We start from the raw sequence: 25,596 nt of genomic DNA, 5'->3' as shown, positions 1-25,596 counted from the left end.
GTCGAAATTAGTTCATCCTGGACTAAGTACACAGAGCAGTAAAAGAGCAGAATGGCAAGTGCCCCAAAATGAGTCTCAGAATTCCAGAAGAACTTCTAATAGTATTACCAGGAAGTAGAAAAAAAAAAGAATTCTCACTCCATATATGTTTCATCACATCGATGGACACTGCCAAATATTGATTGTTTGGAAAGTCTTTCAATCGATTAGAAAATTTCTTCGCAAAAGAACCCACCCTTGGTGATCCTCATCCTTTGCTATTTTCTTATCACTTTTAAAGCCACACCCCTACTAGCACGGAAAAGAAATATGATCGCTTACTACGGTAGTTGTTGGTGCACTTGCCTTTACGTCGTTATAAAAATAAATTTCTTGAATGTCCCAACTTTTTTTTCCTGAAACGTTTTTTTGTTGTTGTTCGTCTCAACACCGGAACCTGGTAGAGGTGGCCAGGAGCCGAACCGAGAACGTAAATAAAAATCAAAAACAGAACAATAAACCATTATGACCTCAGCAAAAAAGCGAAGCATGCCCTTTTCCGTCCAATGGGTGGAAGTAGCGGGTATCGGGTGGTCAGTTTGCGGGATTTCGGTTACGCACGTGTTTTATGCGCGGCACAATTCTAGCGAAACTGTTGGTGTGCAAATTTAAACTTGAGTGGTGGAATAAAACGAGCCTCCTTCCCCGTTTTTGAAGTGTTTGTGATTCCGGCCTCTTGAGCAGGGGAAAAAGAATTAACGCAAAAGCAACACGAATTGAAGTGTTCGGAGTAATGACACTGCCAGAAAAAGAAAATGGTTGCACGGGATACGTTTTGGATGGATAAATTACGTGTAGAGATAGGGGAAGATCAGTAGTTTATTTTTTTTTTACAATACAGATAGAGAGTACAGAAAAAATGACATAATAAAGATTAATCATCTTAGCTATTTTATCGCAATTTTGAACGTGAAAGATATTCAGGTTTATGCAAGTTTTGTATTCTGAAAGTATTCTCTCAAACATGATATATCTCGGCCCCGTTATCGTCCATTGCATAAACGCGCGGATTTGTTTCCATGTTCCGCACACTTATCATCCCTTGGATTGTGGGCGCGGAACTCATCCCCCTGCGTACGCGGGAGATATTGTAGTATATGCTTCGGCTCCGAAGACGAACGCTCCCGATCGACCGCGTGTGCTGTCCGTTTGCGCGCGCCTATACGTGTGTAGGTAGTAACTCAACGCACCATACACACCACATAGGGCACAGCGTGGTGACGAAGCCGCCCGCGTACGGCTAGTGGTATGCGAGCGAGCGCTGAGATTCCACTTTCTTCTACTTCTATTTAAAGCTGCTGCCGGGACATGCTCCGATCGCATAACGGCACCGTCGCTTCACTTGCGCTCTGGTCGTCGTCGTCGTCGTCGTTGTTCACGGTAAAGGACCACATTGCTCCGTTGGGTGGTTCACCGGTAGTAGTCCGCCACCAGTTACATCCAACTTCCTCTCCTTTGCTCGAACCGTCCGGAAACGACGACGAGACGCAAAGTGCGATCGACGACAGATCAGATCCTGGTGCTGTGATAATGTCCCAGAATTGGACGGAACCCCACTGTACGGTGTCGTCGAGTGCGTGATCCGCGTGGCAGTGTAGAGTGATAACCTGCACAGGTCAAGTGAAAACGAATCGATCAAGCTATCGGACGATCGTGATAACGATCAAGGCTCAGGCTCGATCGATCAAGTGAAGTGAGTTGAGTTGGGAGGGCATTATTTTGGGGAGAACGGACTCTAGCAGTGACACGCGCGCGACAATGACCGAGAACTCGAGAATCGTTAAAGATAGTGTGGCGCCTGTAATCGTCAAGGGTGCAGCAGCGAATGGACATCACCCACAGCTAAACGGTGGCCATGCTGCACTCGGGCTGGATGGGAAGAAGGTGGCTGTGCCGTTACTGGAGGCGGACGCCCATGCGATGCATGAGCCACCGGATGGTGGAACGCGTGCATGGCTTGTGATGATCGGTGCGTTCCTTTGCAACGGTGTCCTGTTCGGTGTGATCAACACGTACAGCGTGGTGTACCTGAGTCTTCAGAAGCAGCTGCAGGAGATCGGTGACGGTGAAGCGTCCAGCAAAGCGGGTAAGAATTCTAGCACCGTGCCACGTGTTGTTCAAATTAAATGAAAAAACCCTGATGGAGGCGAATGGTGATTCACGCGGTGTTATCGGTTATGGGGTTTTTGCAATTTTTAGAGTTACGGAGTTACTGGGACCAATCGATAGGATTTGTTTTGTTGAGTGACGCATTCGTTTTAAAAACAAGCTGCGACAAAAAGGGACGCCGGTGTTTCGGGTGCTGTTCAGTGCAGCAAAAATAACCACCCCTTCTTGCTGCCAGCCTCGTGATGGCGTCTCGGAAAGTTGGCAAGGGCAAGGTTGGCTATAACGGGGAGCTTTCGTTTTTTTTGTTTCTTTTGCAAGTTGCCATTCTTCAGGTACCGCAAGAAAAACATGATGCAATTATTTCATCCAATTTCACATCATTACTTACACGCTGCCTGGGCTCGCTGGGTGAACTGATTAAACGTTAAACGCTAATTTGGGGTGTGTTTTCCACATAGAAGCGATTCTGACCTTCTGTCGCTCATGCATCCTACGATGTCTAGACCGGTTTGATGGACGGCCAGCAAAGGAGGACAGCTGGGAGAAGAACCCAAATAAACAAATATCATCAGCCGGCTACTGAGTCTTTGTCTTTGGGCGCTGGTGATAAGCGTTTGCTGCGAGGTAACATCTTCGTCCGACTGATTATGCAGGCTGCCATTACACAATACAGCTCTTGCAGATAGGAAGGATGCTTGTTTGGCAGGATTGGAACTGTTCAAGACAGAGCAATAGCAGGTCGTTGTAACACTTTCATAATTCACCGTCGTACCAGTTGAACGACCGTAGGTAACTAGTTGGAAATTTTCGGTTATAAAAAATGAAGACCCCTGGGGGGACCTCTTCCGTTTCGGAAAACACAAAAAGGAATCGCTCCTTGGTGACAAATAGGCGGGGATAGACTAACGGATGGATTATACTTCTATTGCACCTCTTGTCTACCTGTTGGTTGTAAAATTTATGGCACTCTTAGAAGGCATTAAAAGAAGGCTTCAAGTGTTTCTCGCTCTTTCCCACTTATCAGCTCATCCTTCGGCAGTCCTCCGGGCGGGGAGTTATTGCTAGTGGTGCGCAAAATTATATGCAAATATAATTCGCATCAAATTAAACCACATGTACACACCACACACCTGATAGTAGCAGGCACACCTCCACGGAGGCGCTTAGTGTGGAGTGTTTTGATGTAAACAACTCTGTTGAACCGCGTGGAAGCCAGATGTTTGTTGCTAGGGAAGGCATTCGGTGCACTTATTGTCGTTTCATTACGATTATTGCACTGTGGACGTCTGATCGCTATCTGATAGAGCCTGGAGAATGTGGTAGATATGAGATTAGCAAGCTTGTTTGGAGTGGTTGGAACGACGTGGACGCACACGTCAGTACTAGTACTTTGAATACTGGACTGGACTGGAAGCGGTGGGAAGATTAGCTCTGTTTAGGTAGCTTCAATGCTGACAACCTGCCCCGGGCCACATCGATTGACAGTGATCGATGAACTTCCAAATTTTGTTCTTCAATTGAATTTTTTCTCTCTCCGCAGTCCAATGTTCAAACAAACAATGCATTCTGCGAATCGAGCACTTTCGGCTTTTGGCTAGAAAAAATGCGTTCTACCAGACTTGATAAACAAGAACCGCCCGCCCCGCTCAAGAAAATCAGGCGATCGTTTGCAGGGAAAAAAAAATAAATGCCACAAAAACACAAAACTGCGTGAGCTGACCGAGCCCCCTAAAAATTGTTTGTGTCGCACATCGGCACAAACGGCACGATCATATCGTGCGCGATCACCTAACCAAAACAAAGATGAATGTGTCTCTCGATGCAAAGAAGAAAGCACATACCGTGGTGTGTCCACTGCAAAGATGAGCAGACACCTCACAACATAAGCTCGCCGAAAAAGCAACAACAAAAAAAGAAAACAAAAAACGTTGGCAAAACCATGAACATAAAAATAGATTCCGCACGATTTTGCGTCTCAAAACGCGTTGGGTTTGCTTGAAGCACGGTAGGGCACCAAAGATAAAAGAAACAAAGTGTTGCGAGGTTGTGGAAAGAAAACTTCAATCACAAACATTAACATTACATGTTTGTCAATTTTTAGCTTCAATTTTCTGTCCCATGCTTGACGTGGCTCTCGCGGTGCTTAAGCGTTAAATAGCAACAAATGAGTTTTCGCCCAGTTGACGCAGTGTTTTCCACAGAAAAGGGTTTTTTTCTTGTTGGATTCGCCTTATCCCCAGCAGGATGCCCTGATGACGCCAGGACGTGATACTAGGGAAGAAAAAAAAAGCTTCTTGACACGTGCCAATCAATCCTTGGACTACTCTAGGTTGGTCGTCAGCGACCGCTGACGCTCGTGAGCATCGTCAGGTGTGCGTTTTTTTTTTTTTTATCTTGGACACAAATTCCATATTTGGTGGTATTCTCGCGAGTGTACTTTGGATTTTAAAGAAATAGTCTAATGTTAATACCATCCAGGACCGTTTGAGGACTGACTGTTCATAGAAGAATTCTGACGAGCCCTGGTAGGATATGTGTCAAGTTATGTGGTCTAAGGATCAATACGGTACAGTAGAGCTAGTAGTTCTTCTGTCAAGAAATTCAAGTACAAGAAAGGAAGAATTTATTTATCAAACTCCGTCGTCTTTTCGTCTTATTGCACTCCCTATATAGTAACGAACCTCCATAACGCTTTGTGGTTGACTTCAGACAACCAAATGGCCCTTTCTATTGCGATACGATAGCATCCTCCTCATCGACAGCCCGCGTGGGACAGTTTAATTGATGATAGATTATTCGATTGACTGATTCGTATCGCGTCTATCGAGTCGCCCCATAATGTCTTCGAGTGTCCAATAGAGAGCAGTCGTTTGGTGTAAATTTAGCTCACCGCTCCACTTGGGACAATTGTCCAAATTTAGTGATACACCAGCGCAGCTTCATTAGCTGGTCACAATATTTGGTCCGTACGCTCTAGGGTTGTTGTGGGGAGGAAACGCTTCGTTTTGATATTTGTACGCCCCAAAAGTAAAGCATTTAAATAATAAAATTAGTCAGCTTTTTCTTACAAAACAAACCACTAGCCGCAAGCGGCCACGCACGCTCTAAACCATAATAAAATAAATGAGGCTTGGCTTTGGTTTGCTCCGTTTGTTTACCGGCATAAATGGCACACCGGTCGCTTTCTGTACCATCTAAGCACGCACTCAACCCCAGGGTAATGTCCAGAGCAGCATGTGTTCACAACCTTGCACAAAACCGCATATTATCACCTGCTGCTGGTTTTGCAGTATTTGCTTAAGCCTCGACGAGCAGCCCGCCCAGCCGCGAGTCCAAACATGTTTGATCTTTTAAATAATTCATCAGGCGGGAAGGCACGTAATGGTGGGTGAGTTCTCATTTACAGTGTCGTTTATTGCGTACTTAGACACACGTTACTTCGAACTGCTCATTTCATCCGCTGCATTTCCGGTAAAGGGACAAGGTGGTGGTATTTAGAAGTAAACAAAAAGTTACACGATGGAATGCTGTTTGTGGGCGTAGAGGAAAGATTCTTGGTGTGCTGGTGATAGGCTCCATAATCGTATGTGGCTACAATTGGTAGGTTAAAGGTGTATGACTCGGACTACAGTTGGTACTATCTCATTGTTGGATAGCACAAACGAGCTGAGAGTACGTAAATACCGACTTCAAGATGGAATTAGACCTCAGAACAACTTTTAAAAGAAAATGCTTCCCAAAATAGTATTTAACACAACAATTTCAAACAATTCCGAAAGACGTGTGTGTGACGTCGACTATTCAGCCGTGACCGTGCCGTTTGTGGAATGATTTTTCCGTTGAAAGAAAATCTTGTCACCACTTCCGTGCCGCGTTACGAACCGTAAATGTCGTCAACATTGTTATCCATTGACCACCGTTGTACCAGCTCTCTACAAGCGGCCCCATATATTTATAGCACACTTCTGACGTACCTGCGCTCCCTATTCTACGATGCCCAACTTCCAACATATTTCCATCTTGTAGGGCTTCCGAAGTTGAAAGTATGTTGGGGAACTTGGGTAACATAGGGAGCAACCTAAAAACCACAACGGCACTAGACGCGAGTAAGCGTGCAAGCGGGCAGTTGTTGAACAAAATAATCATTTGCTGGAAAGAATACACATAAAACAGCTCATTTTACACCTTTTTATGCTAGCGGCAGTTCCACGAGTGCAGTGAGCGATAGCAAAACTGGTTAACTTACGGGAGAAAAGCTGCGAGTTGCTTGCCTGGTACACGTTCCCCGGGATAATGTTTCATGTTTCCGTCTAGCCGGTGGGAACCACATTTGTGTCACTAATGCTCGAACAAAACGTAGCGAGCCCTCCGGGTGGCATATGGGTGGCATTGGATGAAAAATTGGAGAAGAATCCTTACATGCTCGTTCGCTATACTCTCTGGGGGTTTGGCCGCTAGAGCTTGGCCTTTGGGTGGATGTACAGTGCCTTTTCCAATCCAATTACAACACCAATAAATCATAACATAATTTCGTACTGTGGCTCAACAGACAGCGAAATGTTTCGATGAACTCGTGGTGCGACTCGCGACAAATGGGTTAAGTTTGGGTTAGGTATTATCGTTAAGGCGCTTGTCTTATGATGAGTAACATGTTTTTTCGGGTGAGAACATGTGTTGCTATTAAGTGTGGCAGTATTCATGCTGACTGGCCGACGGGCAGATCAAATAAATGGAAAACGTTTCAGAAACACTTGATGACCTTTCTATGAGGCGAATTTTAGCAGGATTTACTAGAGATACTAGTAACTAGCTATTGTTCGCACTTGGTAATAGCTTTGCAGTACAAAATTTAATAATTTTTAGGTGGTTTGCATGGGCTGGTCCTTATAGAGAGTTTAAGACATTCTACTCCATTTGTCTGTAGGCATTCAAGGACTCTGTCCCAGTCCCAGTACTCCTAGTCAGTCTTAGTTGTCTAAAATTTGTGACAGTGTTTGGGTCGAAAAATGTCGCTTACCGACACTGACTTCCCATCTCTGTCCAATACTCATAAGCTGAGTTGGGGTGATTACCAGTGATGGGTTTGATTTTCCCTAGCACTTAAGCTTAGATAATTGAAGAGACATTCTGACGTTATGTACACCGCATTCTTATAAAGAATGAGTAGAACCAGATATCCAAAATATCTTACTTATTAATGGATTCTGACAGCGATACAGAGACAAAGTTGACGAAACTTAACGAATGCTTTAAGCAGCTACTATCTTGTGCGTCGCGTCTAGCGGTACGTAACAGAAACAAGCACATGCTGTCGAAACAAAGAGTCATAATACAATACAATTCACGCGATAGCACATGTAGCACATGAACCTTTGCCACGAGGCGTTACTATTGAGAGCAATTAAACAGTTATGCCGCGCGATTAGCTTAAGGGGTGTTCTGTTTGTATAAACAAGCCCTCAGCTGTGGCTTAAGAAGATGGGCGATGGGGATCGTTACCGGGGGTATGTTGGTTTGGTTTCATTTCATGATCCGTTTGTAATTGTATATAGCGATGTAAACAAAACTTATTCGGAGCACGAGGCGAAGATTCAGGAAGCTGTTACTGTTTATTAATCATGAACTTTCTCTCTCGTTGTACCTGTCTGGTTCCATAGCTCTCGTGGGATCGCTAACGATCGGTACAACATTTCTCTTATCTCCAGTGTCCGGTATTCTCACGGATAAGATCGGTCTTCGGCGAACTACCTTCATCGGAGGGCTTCTAACATGCAGCGGGATGTTTCTGTCGTCGTTCTTCACGCACAGCGTGACCGCACTGTACTTCACGTACGGTATCATGTTCGGTTTGGGCGCGGCACTCGCTTACACACCTTCGCTCGCAATTCTTGGCCATTACTTCAAGCGATACCTCGGGCTGGTGAATGGCGTTGTCACGGCAGGCTCCAGTGTCTTCACCGCCATCATGCCCGTCTGTCTAGACTATTTGGTTCAACATATGGGACTGAAGATTTCGTTCCGCATCCTAGCAATCATCTCTAGCTTCGTGATATTTTGTGCCCTGCTGTACAAACCACTGCAACCTCCACCACCACCACCAAAGGTAAAGCCGGGCCGTTCGGCAGTGAATACGCTCCTCCGTTCGTTCATCAATTTTGACAATTGGAAGAAAAAGCGTTACATTATCTGGGCCGTCTCGATCCCGATCGCCCTGTTCGGGTACTTTGTGCCGTACGTCCATATGGGCAAGTTTGTGAAGGATAATTTCCCGGACAAGGGTGAAAATTTGCCCGTTATGTGCATCGGCATTACGTCTGGATTGGGACGACTCATCTTCGGCTATATTGCAGACATGCCACGCATCAATCGGGTGCTACTGCAGCAGATGTCGTTTGTGTTGATCGGTACGCTGACGATGTGCTTACCGGCCACTGGTTCGTTCCCGCTGCTACTGACAATTGCGCTGGCGATGGGTTTGTTCGATGGGTGCTTCATTTCGCTGCTGGGACCGATTGCTTACGATATCTGTGGACCTCGTGGTGCTACGCAAGCTATCGGATTCCTGCTCGGAATGTGTTCACTGCCACTAACGCTAGGACCACCCGTTGCTGGTATGCTGTACGATAAGACCGGTTCCTACCAGCTGCCATTTATTCTGGCAGGAATTCCACCACTGTTCGGTGCCAGCACCATGTTCCTTATACGATGCGTCAAGGATGACGATCCGAAGCAGCAGACGGTGGTAACGGCGGACCCGAACCTGGAACCGTTGGCACACACAGCCTGGGACTGTGGTGAGTAGAGATTTTTGATGAAGACTTTAGTACATATTCTAACTACCTTTTGTCGCTCGTTTTAGAAAACCCAATCGACGGTAAACCACTGAACGGACAGCTGCTACATCCTGAGCGCCGAGCAACGCTGGCCAGTTCAGGTATTAATGCAAAATCTCCACTACTCACTCATGCTTCTGTGTCGTCCTTAATACTGGAAGCGTACGTGGCCGACAATCCGGTGTTTCGACTGTACGCCGAACGCAAATACTGCTACGGTATCCTCTAGCGGCCGGCTTCCAGTAGTACCAGCGCGCAATCGCTAAGCTTTCATGTCCACTCTGTGTGTGTGTGTGTGTGTGTGCTAACACGTGTAGATTTGGTAGTTTCGTCTAATCGCGGCTTCTTTAGTGGCTTTTCAACATCCGACCCACAATGCTAATGTCTGAATCTATGCTGCACTAATTATTTGTTTTTACCACCGCTTGCCCAAGGTTGATAATCTCGCGCAGACAATTTTTTGCTACCGATAGTGTGTGGCGGCAGGAATTATTGTCTACTGGCCTTTTAATTGCAATCATTCTCGTTAATAGTTTTTGTGGGGTGTCGTTTTGCAAACGATAGATTAATGGTCGTTATCGGTCGGACCTGCGATGGCGGTGGCTCACCATTTCCGGTAGATTTAGTTAGCTTTCCGAGTGACAGAATGATCCTCTTTGTACGTGTTGCTAATCGCCAGCACTCAGCTTCACGAGCTCGGTGGCTGCAGTGATAAGGACGCACTTTCGCACAGATTCGGTGCGATCGTATGTTCATAGTATTATGAATGATCTTGCACGTTGCCATGATGCACGCCCTCCAGGGTGTGGTGCATCTTTTAACGCCTACCAGTGTAGATAACACTGCAGATAATGCTGCCGAAACGAATTGTGTAAATATACAACCTTAATGTGTTCACTGCTTCCTACCTACCAAGCCTTTCCTAACATAATCCACACTGTGTGCACACATCGCTTTATCGCTTAACTCTCTGCTTTTCTATCTCGCTTTGTAGATTTGCTTTTATTTCCATATTCTGTGTTTTTGTTTTGCTTCTGTATTTTGGTGCGGGGTATTATCACGCGCTGGTGTGTTGTTGTTTTGTTACTTTTGTTGCATTTTTTTTTTTCGTAGTTGTTGTTTGCAAAACATTCTGAACAATTGATAAGCCTGAAATTTTAATCAACTCACTTTTTTGGATGAATTTTATTCCAGAATCACTTACCGCGGAAAAGAATGAAACGGGTTAGGCTGGGTGAGTGTTGTTGTGTGGTTGTCTCGTTGTTGTGAGTAATTGAGAGGTAGAGAGAGAGAGAGAAAGAGAGAGAACGAGTGTGTGTGTGAGTGGGTTTGTGTTGCGATCCCAAGGGATCTGCCGCATCCGATGGTCCGATTCCGCCAAGGAACCGAAGGCCCAATAACACTCGCGCACTCGAATCTGTAACGGAAAAATCGCGTACGCGGGGATAGCACGCTCCTGAAGAAGAGAAGGGAAGCAAGCTTTGTAAGGGCAAAGCAATAGATTGTTTCCTTAAATTTCCCTGTCCGAAAAGGGATGCTCCAACTGGTACGTGTTTCAACGTTCGTAGAAAGATAGTTAGCGACTAGATAGTGATAGTGATCTAAACATGGTGCGAATGTTGCGCTCGGTGTTTGGACAGAAACTGCCACCAAAAAACAAAGCAAACAAAAAATCATAAACACACATATTGTACGTATGTCTCACACAGCCAAAATGGTGGGTTTGAAATTGTTTTCGCAGTGCAGCATTTCGTGAAGAATATACACTGTCCAGGTACAGCGTTACGCTTTTGTACAATATTTATGTTTTAGTAAATAGGATGTTATTCTTGTAACATGAAAAAGAAAACGGGGGGGTTATTTTGTGTTTCAGAAGAAGTAGAGCAAAAGGAAACAAACTAGCTGCGGTTAGGATCAGTGTAGTAGGGAAAGGGGGGGGCGATAGGGGACGAGATGTGGGAGAGATGATAATAAACAAAAGAATCTTAAGCTATTGTAACACGTTGTAATATGCTATGTAATGGTAGCGTTTGTTGAAGAAATCCGAACTGATGAGAAGTATCTCAAAGCAATGGGAAATTTAGCTATTTGATGTTAATTTTGCATTCGTTTAGTTCCGAAAAATTATGTTAAATATTTTCGATTTGATTTTTAAAATTTAAAATCCATCAACAACCGCTCGCCGTCAATGCAAACGCTTCGTGAAGCGTTGAAATGCTTCAAATGATTAGTTTCACAAATTTCCCAATAGGTGGCGCTGCACTCGAATGGTTTGTGTTGCTGGTTAAATAATCCGTTTGAGATTCTATTTTAATACAGTTTAAATTTCTTTCCAGGACACGATTCAACCAGCTTGAGAATGATTTTGGAATGTTAAACAAAGATTTATATAATTCAATGTAAGTAGTAATAGCAGTGCAATCAGAAACGCAATAAACAAACAAATCAGGACCTTTTGTTATATTCAACCACTGTGCATTTAACCGAGCGCTTCTAGTGTGGTAATTTAAAAACAACGAAGGAAAAATGCTCTCTCCAACCACAAGAAAACTGAAAACGACCCGAAAAGAAAAAGAATAAAAAAAAAGAGATAAGTAAAGCAACTCACTTCCTGCCCAACCAAACACGCCATTTGTCTTCAATCGCAATGACCGAATTGCTGGATGTCTTTTATTTTGTTGTTGTGTTCTTTCCGTTTTTTTCTCTTTTGTTTGTCCTTTTTTTGTGTATGTTTTCACCCTGCTAACTCCCAGCCGAAATTAGCAAAAAATGGGTGAAAAAAACCGGTCCAGTGGAAACATATTCCTTTCTACGCTCTAGTTGAAGTCTTTCTCCCAATTTTATTCCACGCACGCAATACGGTCACACGGTGTCGATGTTAGTTGCTTGCTTTTTTGGGAGTGCTTCTTCTCTTTTCTACTGTTTTTTTTGTCTTCTTCAAGGTGACATGTTCTTGTTTAATTTTCTGTAGGCTAAGTATCCTGTAATACTCCAGCTTCAGCCTGTATCATTTGAGTTCTTGTTAGTGTTGTATTTGTATTGTGTTTGTTGTGTTTGTATTGTTTCTGTCTGTGTGTGAGTGTACGTGTTTGCATGTTTTCTTTTGTTTCCAGATTTCTCTGCTTAATCCTTTTTTGCTGAAACATTTTCCATTTACAGCTCAGTTGGTTAGTTGTTTCTTTTTCTTGTGCTTTGTTTGAGTTTTCATTTATCCATTTATTTTGTTTAAACAACTTTCCAAATATAAAGATTTGTTCTACGACAGAGGTATACTATATATATATATATGGGTGAAAAAATGTTGTTTTTCCTTTCTTCCCACCAAAACGTTCGATAAATATGCAGTTAGTTCGATACTCGATTTTTCGATAGTGTGCCATACTTTTTGCCTCTTGTTTGTTTTGTTTTGTTGTCAGGAAAACGTTGAAATGCCGATTATATGTATATTAAGATACGTTGCAGTTGTATATGTATAATTGTACGATTACTATGCCTAATAGAAAAATTATTTACCTCTGAGCCAGTTTCTTGTCATGTTATCATGCGTGCGCGGTTTGTGCGGACCGCGCCTCGTTTTGTTTAGAGATGTTTACGATAAAATACACTTAACGTTCGTCATTGGTTAGCCTCATTAAAGTACATGGATAATACATTTACGACCTGTGTAGTTTTAATTGTGTAGCGTTTTGTTGTACATATATGCGCTTTTTGTGTGTGTATTTATATATAGAGACCATAAATGTATATGTATATATTAATGCATTTAAATTCTCTTCTTCTTCATCATCATCATCATCATCATTATCATCATTAAGCCAGTGCGCCTCTGCCTCCTTCAGACATGGCTTTGCCATTGGACTTTGTCTAGTTCTTTATAGTATATCTACGAGTCTACAACGAGCAATACATGGATGTCTTCTGCAATGGTAGCCATTCAACGTCTAGAAAGTGTGTGTGTATAAGTAGAGTAGAGCAAATACGGAAATATTACGACCGCCTTCTGTAACGGCTATAGAATACAGTACAACCAGTCTCCTATTCGCTATGTGGTACTGACGAGAAACGAGGAAACCTTCATGAGCCTCGCGCAATGATTCGAACTGCGGCTCTGTCTCACAATTCGGAAACTTCTCTGCCCATTTTGCCCAAAACACAGTGGTGCGGTGCAACTTAGACAAGCGGTGGAAATGGAATGTAAGGTTCGCGTCCAAAGCGCAAAACACAGAACGAATGCTTTCGCCGGAGCGTGTAAGCAGTAGCGAGAGTGAAAGTTGCGCGTTTTTTTTTTGGTGGTTGTGCCTCATCAATGTGATTTTTTTCTCTTCTTCTTTGCTTTGTGTGATTGGAATGCCTTAGGTTTGCGTTACAATAATAATTAACACGTGGTACACACTGAGTTTAGTAGTTGTAGGTTTTTTGTTGTTGTTGTTCCGGTATCTCGTGAAGCCTTGGTACATATTGGGTGCATTAGCGTGTGGTAGTCAATCGATTATGGGTCCATGTTTCGTATTTCGTGGGGTCGTTTGCCGTGTGATGGAGGTGCCTTAAGCGGCCGCTTGAATCGTTCCTCCCGGGTGGTGAGCTGTGGTCGCTGGCGTTGCCTGTGAAACGCTTCGCTTCTTCTTGGACACCATGAAGCGTTTCTGGGGCAAGTATCCTAAAAAGGGGATGCATATTTGATAAGTATTGCTTGTACGTAACTTGTGCGAGCTCATGAATGTATCCGCCGAAAGACTGATTAGTCAAGACAACTTAATATACTGCCTGTGGGTTACATCCTCGATAAGAACGAATCAGAGCATCAAACTCACCATTCATAGAACCAAATCCTTTGCCATCGTTAAGCGCACCAAGAGCATCCAAATCAGCCATCGGAATCCCCATATAATCCACTGACGGTTCCGTCCATCCGTTCATCCACTCGCCCGCATCGTCGTACGCGTATCCATCGGCCGGACCAGCCGCACCCCGTGCTCCGAGCAGTTGTTCCAATGCCAATGGTAGTGCAACGTCCGGATACATTCCATTCGGCGCGTAAGCCAACACATCGTTCGATGGGTCGTCCGGAATATACTCAGGCAGCGGTCGGTATGGGTCACGTGCATCCATCAAAGCGAGCAGTGAAAACACTTCGGCCGGTGATAACTTTCCAGGGCTACGCTTCAGGCTGAGAGAAGTGAAAAAAACGAGAAGTTGTACAGAGCGGTGAATTAAACGGCTGTTGCGTGAATTTTAAGGCTGGGAAATGTGAGTCTCCGGACTGGTATAATGCACACAGTTTATAATTAATTATTAATCCCCCCACAAGGGATAAAACGGCCCTTTTGGGGCCGTTCACAGGGGTGAAGGTGCGAATATTAAATAGTATCATGTCATGAGCAGCAATTTCAATCGCGTTTTTGGTACCAATTCTTGAAAGCATGAGAGTTTTTTTGGTGTACCAACATCCCCATCGAAATTAATTAACTGCATTGTAATGGCAATCACTGGCATGTGGAAAGAAGGGGTCAAAGAAATTGAATGAAATGTTGGAATGCTGGTATATTGCTTTACATTATGCAAGGTTTTCGAAGAATTGATCGTATCAGTGCTGGAAACCAGGATGTTTGTTTAAAGCTGTTAATAGTCGAAGTTGTAACTAAGATATAATTTAATTTATTGTAGGTCTCGTTCTTTTATAGCTTTGATTATAATCAGCTTCAATAATCAAATATCGAAAATGTTTGGTAGAAGTGATCCAGTTCATGTTCATCTAAGGATTATTTTAGGCTTTTTCTGTTTTGAGGAACAGTTCGTGTGCAGTGCAACACATTTCTTTGCTGGGTTGATTGGTTGGTTTATTAGAGACTTTGAGAGAGTTAGAGTGTTTGAGGCAGATTGGTAATCAAGTCATGCTTTCGTAGCGAAGAGTCTTCTTGAACTCAAGACGACTATCATTTTCTTCTACACTTACTTAACAACCTATCAATGTTTTGACCGGAATTATTCCAAATCTACTGATATTTTATTAAACCACACATCTTTAAATTTGATGCGAATCTTCTAGGACCTCCTGACGAAAAGCACGTTGTGTGAAAAATCGTTAAAACTAATCTTTTGACCTGCAATAACATCCCAAAATCATCCGTCACCGGCCTGTAATGAATAAAAATACTGTTCTTACACCAAGAAATGTAGAAAAAAATCAATAAAATTTCATCCCATATGGAAAATTCCACCACCCACCAAAAACACTTCAATCCATCGATCAACTCCACAGGTGAGCATCCACTTTATCCTTATCATTCTCACACACACAATAAACGACAGGCTCACCCGCAATCTCCGATAAAAATGTCATCCTTTAGCGAAGAGAGCGAGAGCGCAAGAAAAAAAAAGCTGGCGAAACGAACGTCACTGGACCGGCTGCGGCTAAAAACCCCAATAGCCTTTTTCCGAAATGAACATTTAATTCGATTGGAGCCCGTGTTGGAGTGTGTTTCAATAATGGAATCCCGAAGCGTTATCATGCCGTGCTTACGATGAAAATGCGTACCATAATTCAATTTCGGGCTGTGCTGCCTGCTCTAGTTCTTCCCACCAAGTGGTCAAACGCGAAAACACAGATGGGATGGGATCATTCGTCTTGGACGCGTAACACGAACCGTTCCTGATAGTAGGAAGCAGCAAAAGGCACCTGTTTGATTAGCCAATTCGATCAACTGATTCGTTAGCAGCAAACTAATGGTTTCGAATCTGTTCGTTCGAGTGTGTTTAATTAGGTCCCCGTGGACCGTACTCCGTCGTGTACGGGTTAAGCAAAGATCAAGATGCACAAACTCTTAACACCTTCCCTGTTGCCGTGGATAATTGATGCAGTCCAACACCTTGGCAACCGAACCGAACCGAAATGGTTGTGTCGTTGGGCAGTCATCGACGATTCCATCGCACCGATAACAAACAGCTCATCCCAACGCCATCAGATCACCCCTTGCAAAAGACGTTACGATAACATGTCTTTTATGATATCTAATTACTTCAGTAGTCAAGTGGTGGGATGAGTTTTTTTCACACAAAACACACAACAACAAATTGTACCCATAGGTGTCCAATGGGCGTTGTTCATTAGTGTGATGACAAGTGCGTTCTCAAGGAAACTTCGTACCGTACCGTAATACATATGTTCCTGCCTTCGAGCTAGTCTAGTCGAAAGGTCTGCAGGTCGAGCGTGTTAGGTAGCAGCAAATACGTATTTCTATTTGGTTTATCAGAAGCACTAATTAAGGAAAGGTAGCTGGACCGTATCGGGCAGCAGGAAGGATAACAATTCCAGTACAGGGAAGATGTATTGCTTACCCAGCAGAATTCGACCCGTAAGAAGGATAGCAAAAGGATGTGATCTTTAATTGGCAGCAATGTGTTTGTCGAGATAGTTGTATTATTTTATACAAGAATTATTTCATTGCAGTAAACTCTGGTTGGTTTAAACGAAACTGAGACATCAAAAAGTCAAGCGATATCCATGCGTTTGTTATCAAAAATAATAATTGATAATTGAGTGTGATCATTAAGCACGACAATTTGACACGAAATCCTAGCTTAAGGGTTTAAAAGAAGTAAAAGACGAAAGATAAAAAAAGAGGAAAATAAAATGAGAATAGTAATAATCGATAATTTCCTACTTCACCTCTTTGTATTGTATTTTCCTGTCCCTGTCCTGTCCTTTGTCCTGTCCCGTGTGTTATATGCTACATACCATATGATCTTTCATTTTGCATGTTCAAATTTTAGTTATCTAAATCTATGCGATCTATTTTAGTTATCTTGCACCTTAATTCAATCTCTATTTCTTCTTGACTTAACGATTCTTCTAGGTCACACCGCATATTCACTGAGTTTCTCTTATAATTTAGTTTGATCAATTTTCTTCTATTTTCCCTCACAATTCAGAACATATCCTAGCCGAATGAATCATTTACCGAAACAAAGTGGCAGTAATTATCTCTCTGTAGCTCTAAAAATAAAATCACAAATCATCCAGCACAAAAACTAAAACATCGAAATAATTCCATTTATCATGCGATTGTGTCCTAAATCGGTGCTCCCTACGATCCGCATATTGGCGGCTTGGGCGCGTTCCAACATGCATTCAAGAGTTAATTGCACCGTAAACCCCTTGCGGGTATGCAATCTCACCGGCATTACGACGATCGCCTGGTCGAAAAAAAAAACCCAACGCCATCGGTCGGCACGAGCCATCGTGGGGACGAGTGTCCTATTAACGGCCTCACTTATCAACAGATTGATGAAACCCAATTACCCGAACGTGCGATATCAACGAGTCGCATCAACAGCCTGGAACGCCTTCCGTGCCGTACGACGTCAAAGCAACGTTTTACCAGTGTCCCGTGGGACTATCTCTGGTAGGCTGCCGGTACGTATATGCATCTGAAGCTGAAGCTGGTTGTTATTCAATTAAAAAATCACTTCACAAAATGCCACCGTGTACCCGTGTGCCAGTCGAGCCCAACACACAGTGGCGAACACAAAAAGCAAATTCACATCCATACTAATAATTTAACAGGTTGCTTTCCCTTTTCGAACCGCAAAAAAAGGGTGGGAAAGAGATAGCTACAGCTAAACACTCAAAAACACACCTGCAAAAGTTAGTTTTCGTCGGGGTTCTCTGTTTACCTTCGCTTTTGCCGGTATGTTTTTTGTAGCACTTTTTATTTGCGAGGTACATGGCGAGCACAGGCGGCTTTTGTTTCGATGTCTTGAGCATATTTCTTGGGAATGAAACGCGAGTGGGTTGCAAAATTTGGGACTTACTTAACTTGCGAATACCAGAAAGACAATGCGCAATCGGTAGACCGGTCCTGAGCGAATAAAAAGGAATGGAAAATGACATAAAATCCAAAGCTGTTCAACATTTATCACCACTCACGGTAATCCGGTACGGTTAAGAAAGTGCGTCACAAGCAGACACAAAAAATGGCTCACTGGCTAAATGCTGGTGAACCAGAAATGAATCGATTTTCACAAGCTGATTCGTAGAGGTTCACGTTTTTGTGATAAATATAAAACCCCGTGGCGAACGAGTGCTTATGAATTAAACTTCCATTAGCTTAAGCACCATTAATGAGTAAGGTTTGTTTTTTTGGTAAAGAAAAATGTTCCCTTAAAGAGGAAACACAATTTAACACTAAATTAAAATGCTAATTATATGCCCTTTTAGTCTACAAAAAGTAATGAAAAGATAATTACTTTAAAACATAAATGTTGCGCTATTCCCCAATAGATGGCGCTTTACGATGTTGTTAGTGAAAAGTTGGAAAAGCGTGTATTCTTCATGGTTAATTTCTTCACTTTCCTTTAAAATATTTTCTTTTCGTATTTTAATTGCATATTTATCGAGATTTTCACAATCAACTACTAACAGTATATTCTGCCGAAAATCTCATCTCATCCTTACTCCATGCTTCCGACATGGAACAACATGGGAAGCATGGAACAACAAAACCCCAAATCAAACTCCACCTTTTTAAAGCATTTTAATCTTTAATTTACCACACAGACTTACACACCCCAATCTCGTGTAGGTTTGACCCTGCTCACAGTCTACCCTAAATTAGACTTTGGAGTTTTTTTTTATGGCTGTTTCCACACAACAAAACTTTCCGGAAGAAGCAAAGGTACGTAAACGAACCTGAAATGGTGCACCATTTTATCAAAGTGACTCGCTAATTGAATTCTTCCCTGTGCAGTCCCGTCCTGGGGGAGCTTTCCCGATTTCAACCCATCCTTTTTTCCGCTTCACCTGATTTAGCTACTTTGTAGTTTTAAATTTTAAGCACCATAAAGCATTCGCTAACCTAATCTAGGCCATAGCTAATAGCGGAGAGATAGAGAAAAAAGGGGGGGAAAGTTTTCAAGGTTTATTTCCGACATTTCCAGTTCCGTATGAAAGTGTGACGAACGGAATTGAACGTTTTCCGTGCTTTTTTTTCTTCTTCTCTCCCCACACTTGTCACAAGTGTGGCCGCCTTCCTGTTGGCAACCTGTTGCTTCTAATTACATAATTTACGTGCTCACTTCCTCCGAGTAATCGAGTTGAGGGCGCTACTTTGAGCGCTAATGGCTGCCTAGCGAGCCTAGCGAACAGCCTAGCTAGTGCGAATTACATTCCATCATTACTCATCCGTTTGCTACCTTCTTGTCATCAGCATCAGCAGTGCTGGTTGAGTTTTCGCCCGAAGTTTTCCTTACCCTAACGGCACACGATGGCACCGAAATGCCGATTCTACCGAGGCAATAGATAATTAACTAACACACTAATTAGAAATGATATATTTCCCAGATGGATGAATAATTAGGCCTCGTTGGTGTGCGACATTTAGAGAAGGAAAATGGGAGGTAAAATGCAGTTCTTGTGACTCGGTAATACATGTGTGTCAAGACGAAGTTACCCTCGTCCTAGGGAACGTTTGTGCTTAATATCTTCCACTTTCTGCATTCAGCCAAGCTAACATAGGTCGTGAGTGCCACCCGGTTAAATCCCAACAGCAAACTGACTGACCGAGCCGAAGAAGAAGCGATCAAGTGCCCTTCGATTGTACTACCCGGCGTTGATGGGAATCATAATTTATGATCGATCGAGCTGAATGGATTGGTAGAAATAAGGGGATGTAAATATTTGTCTGCCACTTGACTTGGACGGTCTTGCGGCGTTGGACTTTCTCCACCCTATGAAGTACACTGGCATTCGCTGGGGGGAAGGACAGTGGACTAATCCTATTTGTGGGTGAACTTACACTTAGTCTTAGGCAGGCACACACAGGCACTGCAAAAAGGCAGAGGCAAAATAGATTCACAAATCGTTAGCAAGCACTCGAGAAAGTAGTTTACGCTTTAGAAGATTAAAACCACCCTTCTCCGAGTGTGTGGACGACAATGTTAAATGCTTTAAATACAGTTGGAATTTAAAAGCTTTCAATTAGTTAAAAATAAACTACAGCATTAAAGAGCTTCTGGTTGGTTCCGTTCGGTTGCTTAACGTATCCTGTTGGTAGAAACGTGTGAATCCGGTCGCCTTTCCAATCTCGCTTCCCAGTCCGGCAGCCGACGTTGGCACACATTATGTGACATCATAAAAGCATAATGCATAACACTACTGCTTTGAAACACTCGCACAAACCTCGGAAAGACACCATACCAGAGCGCGGTGGAGCATCGTCGAGTTTGACACCGTACCCGCATGCAGTACCGGGATGAAAAATGCAGGCAAAATGGCCCCCAGCCATGGGGTAAAAGGGAAAATGCATTTACTTTGCCTTCTTTTCAACAACGTTTGTAGACTTGCTCCTTATTCTGTTGCGTTTCGTTTCGACTTCACACGGATAGTTATATTTTTGCACAACAATTCGAACACCAAGTTGGGGATGGGAAGGAAGCATGGTATGTCCTCGTAAGCTTGTGGTTGGCTGCATTGTTGATTTCCCCAGAGTACACCAGCCAAATAAAAGCACACTGTCAGTTGTACCGATTCAAATTCGGGAAAAAACGCAACCCGGGGTGACTTTTGGAAGGGTTGCCGCCGTGTGCCGGAGAAAAATGGTTGCAGGTGAAGATTAAAAATCACTAATCTGTGACAGATGGATGAGGTTCATGTCCAAATTTGTCCTAATTTCTTAAATATGATGCACATGTGATGCACAATATATATGCACATGTGTTATCAGTAAGAGTAAACCATGTGGCATAGGATGCACTTCAATGATGGAAGCCAGATGGTAGAATGTATTAAGATACACAGCCTTGTCGTTCTTATGAAATAAAAATAAACCAGTCATTGTGAAGTTTGTGTAACTTCAAACCCTTATCTAAACTTCAAACGACTATAAAGCCGCGCCCAGGTAAAGATAGGTACAATGTGATACTACTGAACTAACCGTACACTAACAGACAGTAAAATGGGAAACTGGGTTTAAAACGAATATACAAGATAAAAGGGTTTGTCTATCTAGACGAAGACTTTGTGCATAATATCACAGATAATACGAAAGCGAGAGAGAATGGCCGATAACACCGTAATAGCGTCGAACTGGAAGATATGATGGAATAACTGTCTTCTTTTACCTGGGTACAGTACCCATTGAAAAGCAACTTGTATCATGAAAAACAGGGATAAACGACTTCCTATTAATATTTCTGATCAATTACACACCACACATACTATTGGTACCCAACCACCCCTACCGCAAACAAACACGATGTCAGGTGAACGTGTTTCGCATCCATACAAAGGCCATCAAAAGCTTTTGTTTTGCGACGAAAACTGCGTCAACGCAAGGCATTGTTCAAATGGAGGCGCCCGGATGTTCGTAAAACCTAACCAGATGGAGGCGCCCAGTACTTCTGGTAGAATTTGCACCGATAATTGTACCGATATCGTACCCGTTTTTCCTTTTCTATTTGCTGCAGACGCTTGAAGTATTTTGCATATCTTTATCACGGCGCCCACCGACGTGTTGAAGTGCTTAATAGAAAACTTTCCACGCGCCTGTCGGTGGCAGAGCTAGTTTGTTTTAATTTGTAGCCGTCTGGTCGGGACTGGCGTGCTGCTGTTGTAAGTTTCTTTATTCCTAATGAATTCAAATGTGCTTCGTAATTATCACCGGGGTTAACGATAGTTTTGCTCTGCATGGACACTACACAATGACGTTCGTTTTAACGTGTTATTAGCATTTTTTTAAATTCGAAAAGGGAACCAAAATATTCCATTGTATGGCAGAATATAAAACTCAATCATCCGCACAGTAATGCGATATGAATATGAATAAGGAACAAAACAGGCGCTTAAATTGATTCGCTAAACAAATGATACTGCTGACGACGGTAGAAAAGCGTTACGATCGGTATTAGCTTATTGTAACGATCCTAACATGACTGACAACCGCTTCAACAATGTGTGGTATTTGTTTTGGGTTCCTTCACACCGGTAAAATTCTTCGAAAATTCTCTTTCAAACCACCAAACCACGGCTGTATCTGGTTGTGTGCTTTACAGGGAAAAATTCTTGCTTAAATCTTAGTCTTATAAGCTGCACCCGGGGATGGGGATTTACTGTTCGATGGATAAAACCCGGCGCACGATAGCAACAAGCTCGTGTGGGATAAAACGATAGCGTGGTATCAATAGAGAAAAAAAAAAATCAACATCAGACGAGTAAAATCGGACGGTTTTTTGGGATCGATTTGCTCGCGGTCTTTAAATTCTTGTGAGTGCCAGCTGTTGCTGAGCCGTTTCCCTTCGGAAAGGACTGCCACTGTGGAATGCCATCGAAGAGGATGCAAAATGTACGTCATCCCATTGTGGTTGTTCCGTTTATAAACACACGCGTGTCACAGCATTTCTTCCCGCAACCGGATGAAGAGAGAGAGAGAAAACACTCGTGAGGAAAGCTTGTGCCACTCAAGCAAGTTCGTAGTTCCAAAGCATCAAACAGTGGTCGGAAACCCGGATCGACGATAAGGCCGCATTACGTACAATTCTGCATGCAGCTACATCGACGCGGTGTTGGCGTAGACGGGAAAAGGGCAAATCGAAACGACTGCAAGCGAACGAGCACCGAGGACAAGAATTTGATTTTATGGAACACTCTGGCCCTCACACTCCGCGCCGTCGTTTGCATTTGGGAGCAATATTTAAAAACCGTCACGCATTTGGCCCTGGCCGAGTTACGGGCGAGAAGGCTAAAGTTTCCCCTTCCCAGACGGCGAGCTCTGGCAGTTATCGTTGATTTCGGCGCTTTCGCACGATGGATTAGGCATTCCGGTGACGAAGGATAAAAACTTTTAAACCGTAGCTTTGCAACCGTTCTTCGAGCGCACTCAACACACGCACACCGTGCATGGCGCGATGGTGATTTGTACGAAATGCTAAATCGTCAGCCTTTGGGGGAAAATAAAATTTTCTCTTCTGTAGAGTTTATGCGCAAGTGACTGAAAATAACAGGTGGCTTTAAGTGTTGATGCGAAGGCTACCAATACGAGATAAATAGTGTGTAAAATTTTAAGCAGTAGAATAAAATGAACAAGAAGTGCAGCAGCAAACAGGTTTTTTGGAAAAAATCGCTAAAAGATCCAATTATGTGGATTTAAAAAAAATCACATTGAAAGCTTGAGAGCCAAGATTTTTCAACTTTCAATTTATATGTGTAGGAGGAAATATAAAAATAATTGCAAATATTGGTAATTAATTTAAACAAATAATCTTTTCATAAACTAAAATGAACAACATCACAAAATATAATTAAAAATAATTTAACACAATTAAATCTTAAAACTCTAAAGCAAATAAAACGAGAAGTTTAAGGCAAACAAAAGTTCAATCATGAATTGTAGCAGTAAACATCACGTTTTTGCTTCTGCTGCTGCTTGCTCCAGTAAACATCGTTTGCATTGATTGATACTAAACAATTGCGCATAAAATCGTTGCAGACACCGATTATTTGCATCAATTTGCATCACTTATCCTAGCGCGTACTAGCGCGTGTGGTCGACCAGCCGCCAATGTAATGATGTTCCACGTAGCAGTTAGACGTCGCCATCCTCAGCCGATCGGCCGCGAGGTTGGATTGTGGCTGCTTTCATTACGTTGAATAGAAAAATTGGTTTCGTGGCACACCACAGGACAGAGGATTGTGAAATTTTACAGTGCTTTTTCAGCTCGTTTTCCTCGCTCTTCAAAAGCATCTAACTCGCATCAGTAAACATAGTGTGTGTGTTTTTTTCTGTTTGCTTCTCGCGTAACACGGCAAAGGAAAGGCGTCGGTGGCAAGTCGGAGGTCAACACACTTATCACCTACTGAGCTGGCAACCCGGAAGATTATTAATATTAATGTGATCCGCATTCTTCCACCCCATTCCTTCGAGTTGGGACACAGTTCTGCATATCATTGGGACGGATGGGACGATAATATGTTTCGCTCCTTCAAATGCAGCATAAATCAGGCTCTTGTGCAGAATTTGTTCAATGGGGCATGCGAAATATGAGCAAAAAAGTGAGAAAAAAGCATTCGACAGCTAGCAACAGGGAGCGGACAGCAGGGCAGTGCTGTTCAAACTGTTCGGACGGACGTTTGTTTGTAGGACATTTGACACATTTTGCTTCTTAAATATACATACAGCAAACAACGGTAAGGAAAAAAAAACCTTCAACCTAAGCGCCTCACACTCGTCGCACTGGAATGATTGACGTCAGTTCAACAGTATAATGACACACAAACACACTACCCCACAGGGGAGCGAGTGTGCGTTGCCTTGTCAGGATGTAAAGGAGGACGGTTGAAGCAAATGATAATTTTTAGTCCCATTTTCGACCTTCGGCAATCTAAAGCCACACCGCCACCGGTAAGGTTATGTTCCGTGAAAAACTCAAACTGAGCGAATACGCCATGCGAAACATATGCAGTTGATTGTTGTAAACAGTGGCTCTTGTTTTTCAGTGGTTAATGCTTCGAATCTTTAATAATTCAAGGAACTATATTACCGCTTACTTTCACTGGAAAAGGTTAGAAGAACATTCTACAAGCAGTCCAATTTTAAGTCGCTTTGGGGCATGAAAATGGGACATATTTGTTCATAATTTGACTAGCTCTAATACTTTTTCCTGTTGTCTTGCTTAACAATTTACTTTGTCCTGCTTAACAATCTGCTAGGTCACGTCGGTCATTGGCGTAGTAAAGTCATAACTACGGGAGAACGATCCAGAAAGGATTTTATCGACTGAGATCGCTGTCGCTTCACTATCGGACCGCTCCTAGACAATAATATTCGAATTGCTATAAGCATTTAATTTTACAGAAAGGAAAAATTAAATAGATGAGATTTTAAGAAGACCAATAACGAATGAACGGAGCTTGAGTTATTTTCAATTTAACGGATAAAGTAATAAGCCGAAAACAGTAACCCTTCTCTTTTGAAAGAAATAACATTGAGAACGCTTTAAAATGTCAGTTTCATCGCTCATCGTCAGCGACAGAACCAAGGGCCAGGATCAAATCATCATCGTTGCTACCAACTGTTACACGATCGTTACAAAATCAATTCACAGTAGGTTGAACGACAAAATTGAATCCTATCGGGGAATTGTAATGTCCATTCTTTCCATTGCACGAAAACTGCTACTCCTACTATTTCTGCCGGTGGTGGCGTAACTGAGTGTGGATTTAAGGGCTTTTAATGAAATCGAAAGGTACGATGACGCTGGGGAATTGTATCGACGATTTCTTATTGCGTTTCTTTTTCAACTCTGTGTCGCTCTCTGTCTATCTCTCTCTCTCTTTCTCTCATCTTGTAGTCTCGTACCTTGCCCCACGGGGAAGTGGGGTTAGGTTGTTGACAAATGGTACTGTATAACGAGCAGGGCGTCTGCATTATTTGTTTGTGGCTCTGGTGTTTGAGTGACTGTAGCCAACATTGCCGTGGCTGTATAAACATCTACTACAAGTCACGGTTTTCGTTGTTGTTATGTTTCAAGGTAAATGGAACGTTTCTCCTTTGCTATTTAAGTCCCATTTAATGCCCAAACGAATAAACGATAATGTCAACCGAACGTTGATTGGTTCGATTGC

General features: G+C 42.9%; 3 protein-coding genes across 3 annotated transcripts in view; 2 read left to right on the top strand and 1 right to left on the bottom strand.

The window, feature by feature from the left end:
* The window catches only part of LOC126565342 (uncharacterized), a 205,199-nt gene that overhangs the window by 168,437 nt on the left and 11,166 nt on the right, over nucleotides 1–25,596 (top strand). The window lies entirely within an intron of this gene.
* LOC126564498 (monocarboxylate transporter 10) lies at nucleotides 1,764–10,251 on the top strand. Its single transcript, XM_050221559.1, has 4 exons — nucleotides 1,764–2,125; nucleotides 7,806–8,942; nucleotides 9,008–9,082; nucleotides 10,176–10,251. Exons 1-4 carry the CDS (start codon nucleotides 1,798–1,800, stop codon nucleotides 10,208–10,210), a joined length of 1,575 nt encoding a protein of 524 aa, XP_050077516.1. The 5' UTR covers nucleotides 1,764–1,797; the 3' UTR covers nucleotides 10,211–10,251.
* LOC126564921 (uncharacterized) overlaps nucleotides 13,516–25,596 on the bottom strand; it is a 29,013-nt gene continuing 16,932 nt past the window's right edge. Inside the window, exons 5-6 of the mRNA XM_050222046.1 lie at nucleotides 13,793–14,148; nucleotides 13,516–13,638 (exon numbers count right to left, since the gene is read on the bottom strand). Of these exons, the coding sequence (XP_050078003.1) occupies nucleotides 13,526–13,638; nucleotides 13,793–14,148 (469 nt within the window). The 3' untranslated portion in view covers nucleotides 13,516–13,525. The remainder of the gene's footprint in view (nucleotides 13,639–13,792; nucleotides 14,149–25,596) is intronic.

This window comes from Anopheles maculipalpis, chromosome 3RL, assembly GCF_943734695.1.
Source record: "Anopheles maculipalpis chromosome 3RL, idAnoMacuDA_375_x, whole genome shotgun sequence".
NCBI classification, from domain to species: Eukaryota; Metazoa; Arthropoda; class Insecta; order Diptera; family Culicidae; genus Anopheles; species Anopheles maculipalpis.
Note: the sequence above shows the minus strand (reverse complement) of the source record. Positions and strands in the feature narration are given on the sequence as shown.

What these genes read in the sequence shown, in the direction of transcription:
- LOC126564498 (XM_050221559.1), top strand. Translation starts at nt 1,798, where the DNA reads ATGACCGAGAACTCGAGAATCGTTAAAGATAGTGTGGCGCCTGTAATC. An exon ending in TGAAGCGTCCAGCAAAGCGG is followed by an intron (nt 2,126 to 7,805) that starts GTAAGAATTCTA and finishes CTGGTTCCATAG; the next exon opens with CTCTCGTGGGATCGCTAACG. An exon ending in ACACACAGCCTGGGACTGTG is followed by an intron (nt 8,943 to 9,007) that starts GTGAGTAGAGAT and finishes CGCTCGTTTTAG; the next exon opens with AAAACCCAATCGACGGTAAA.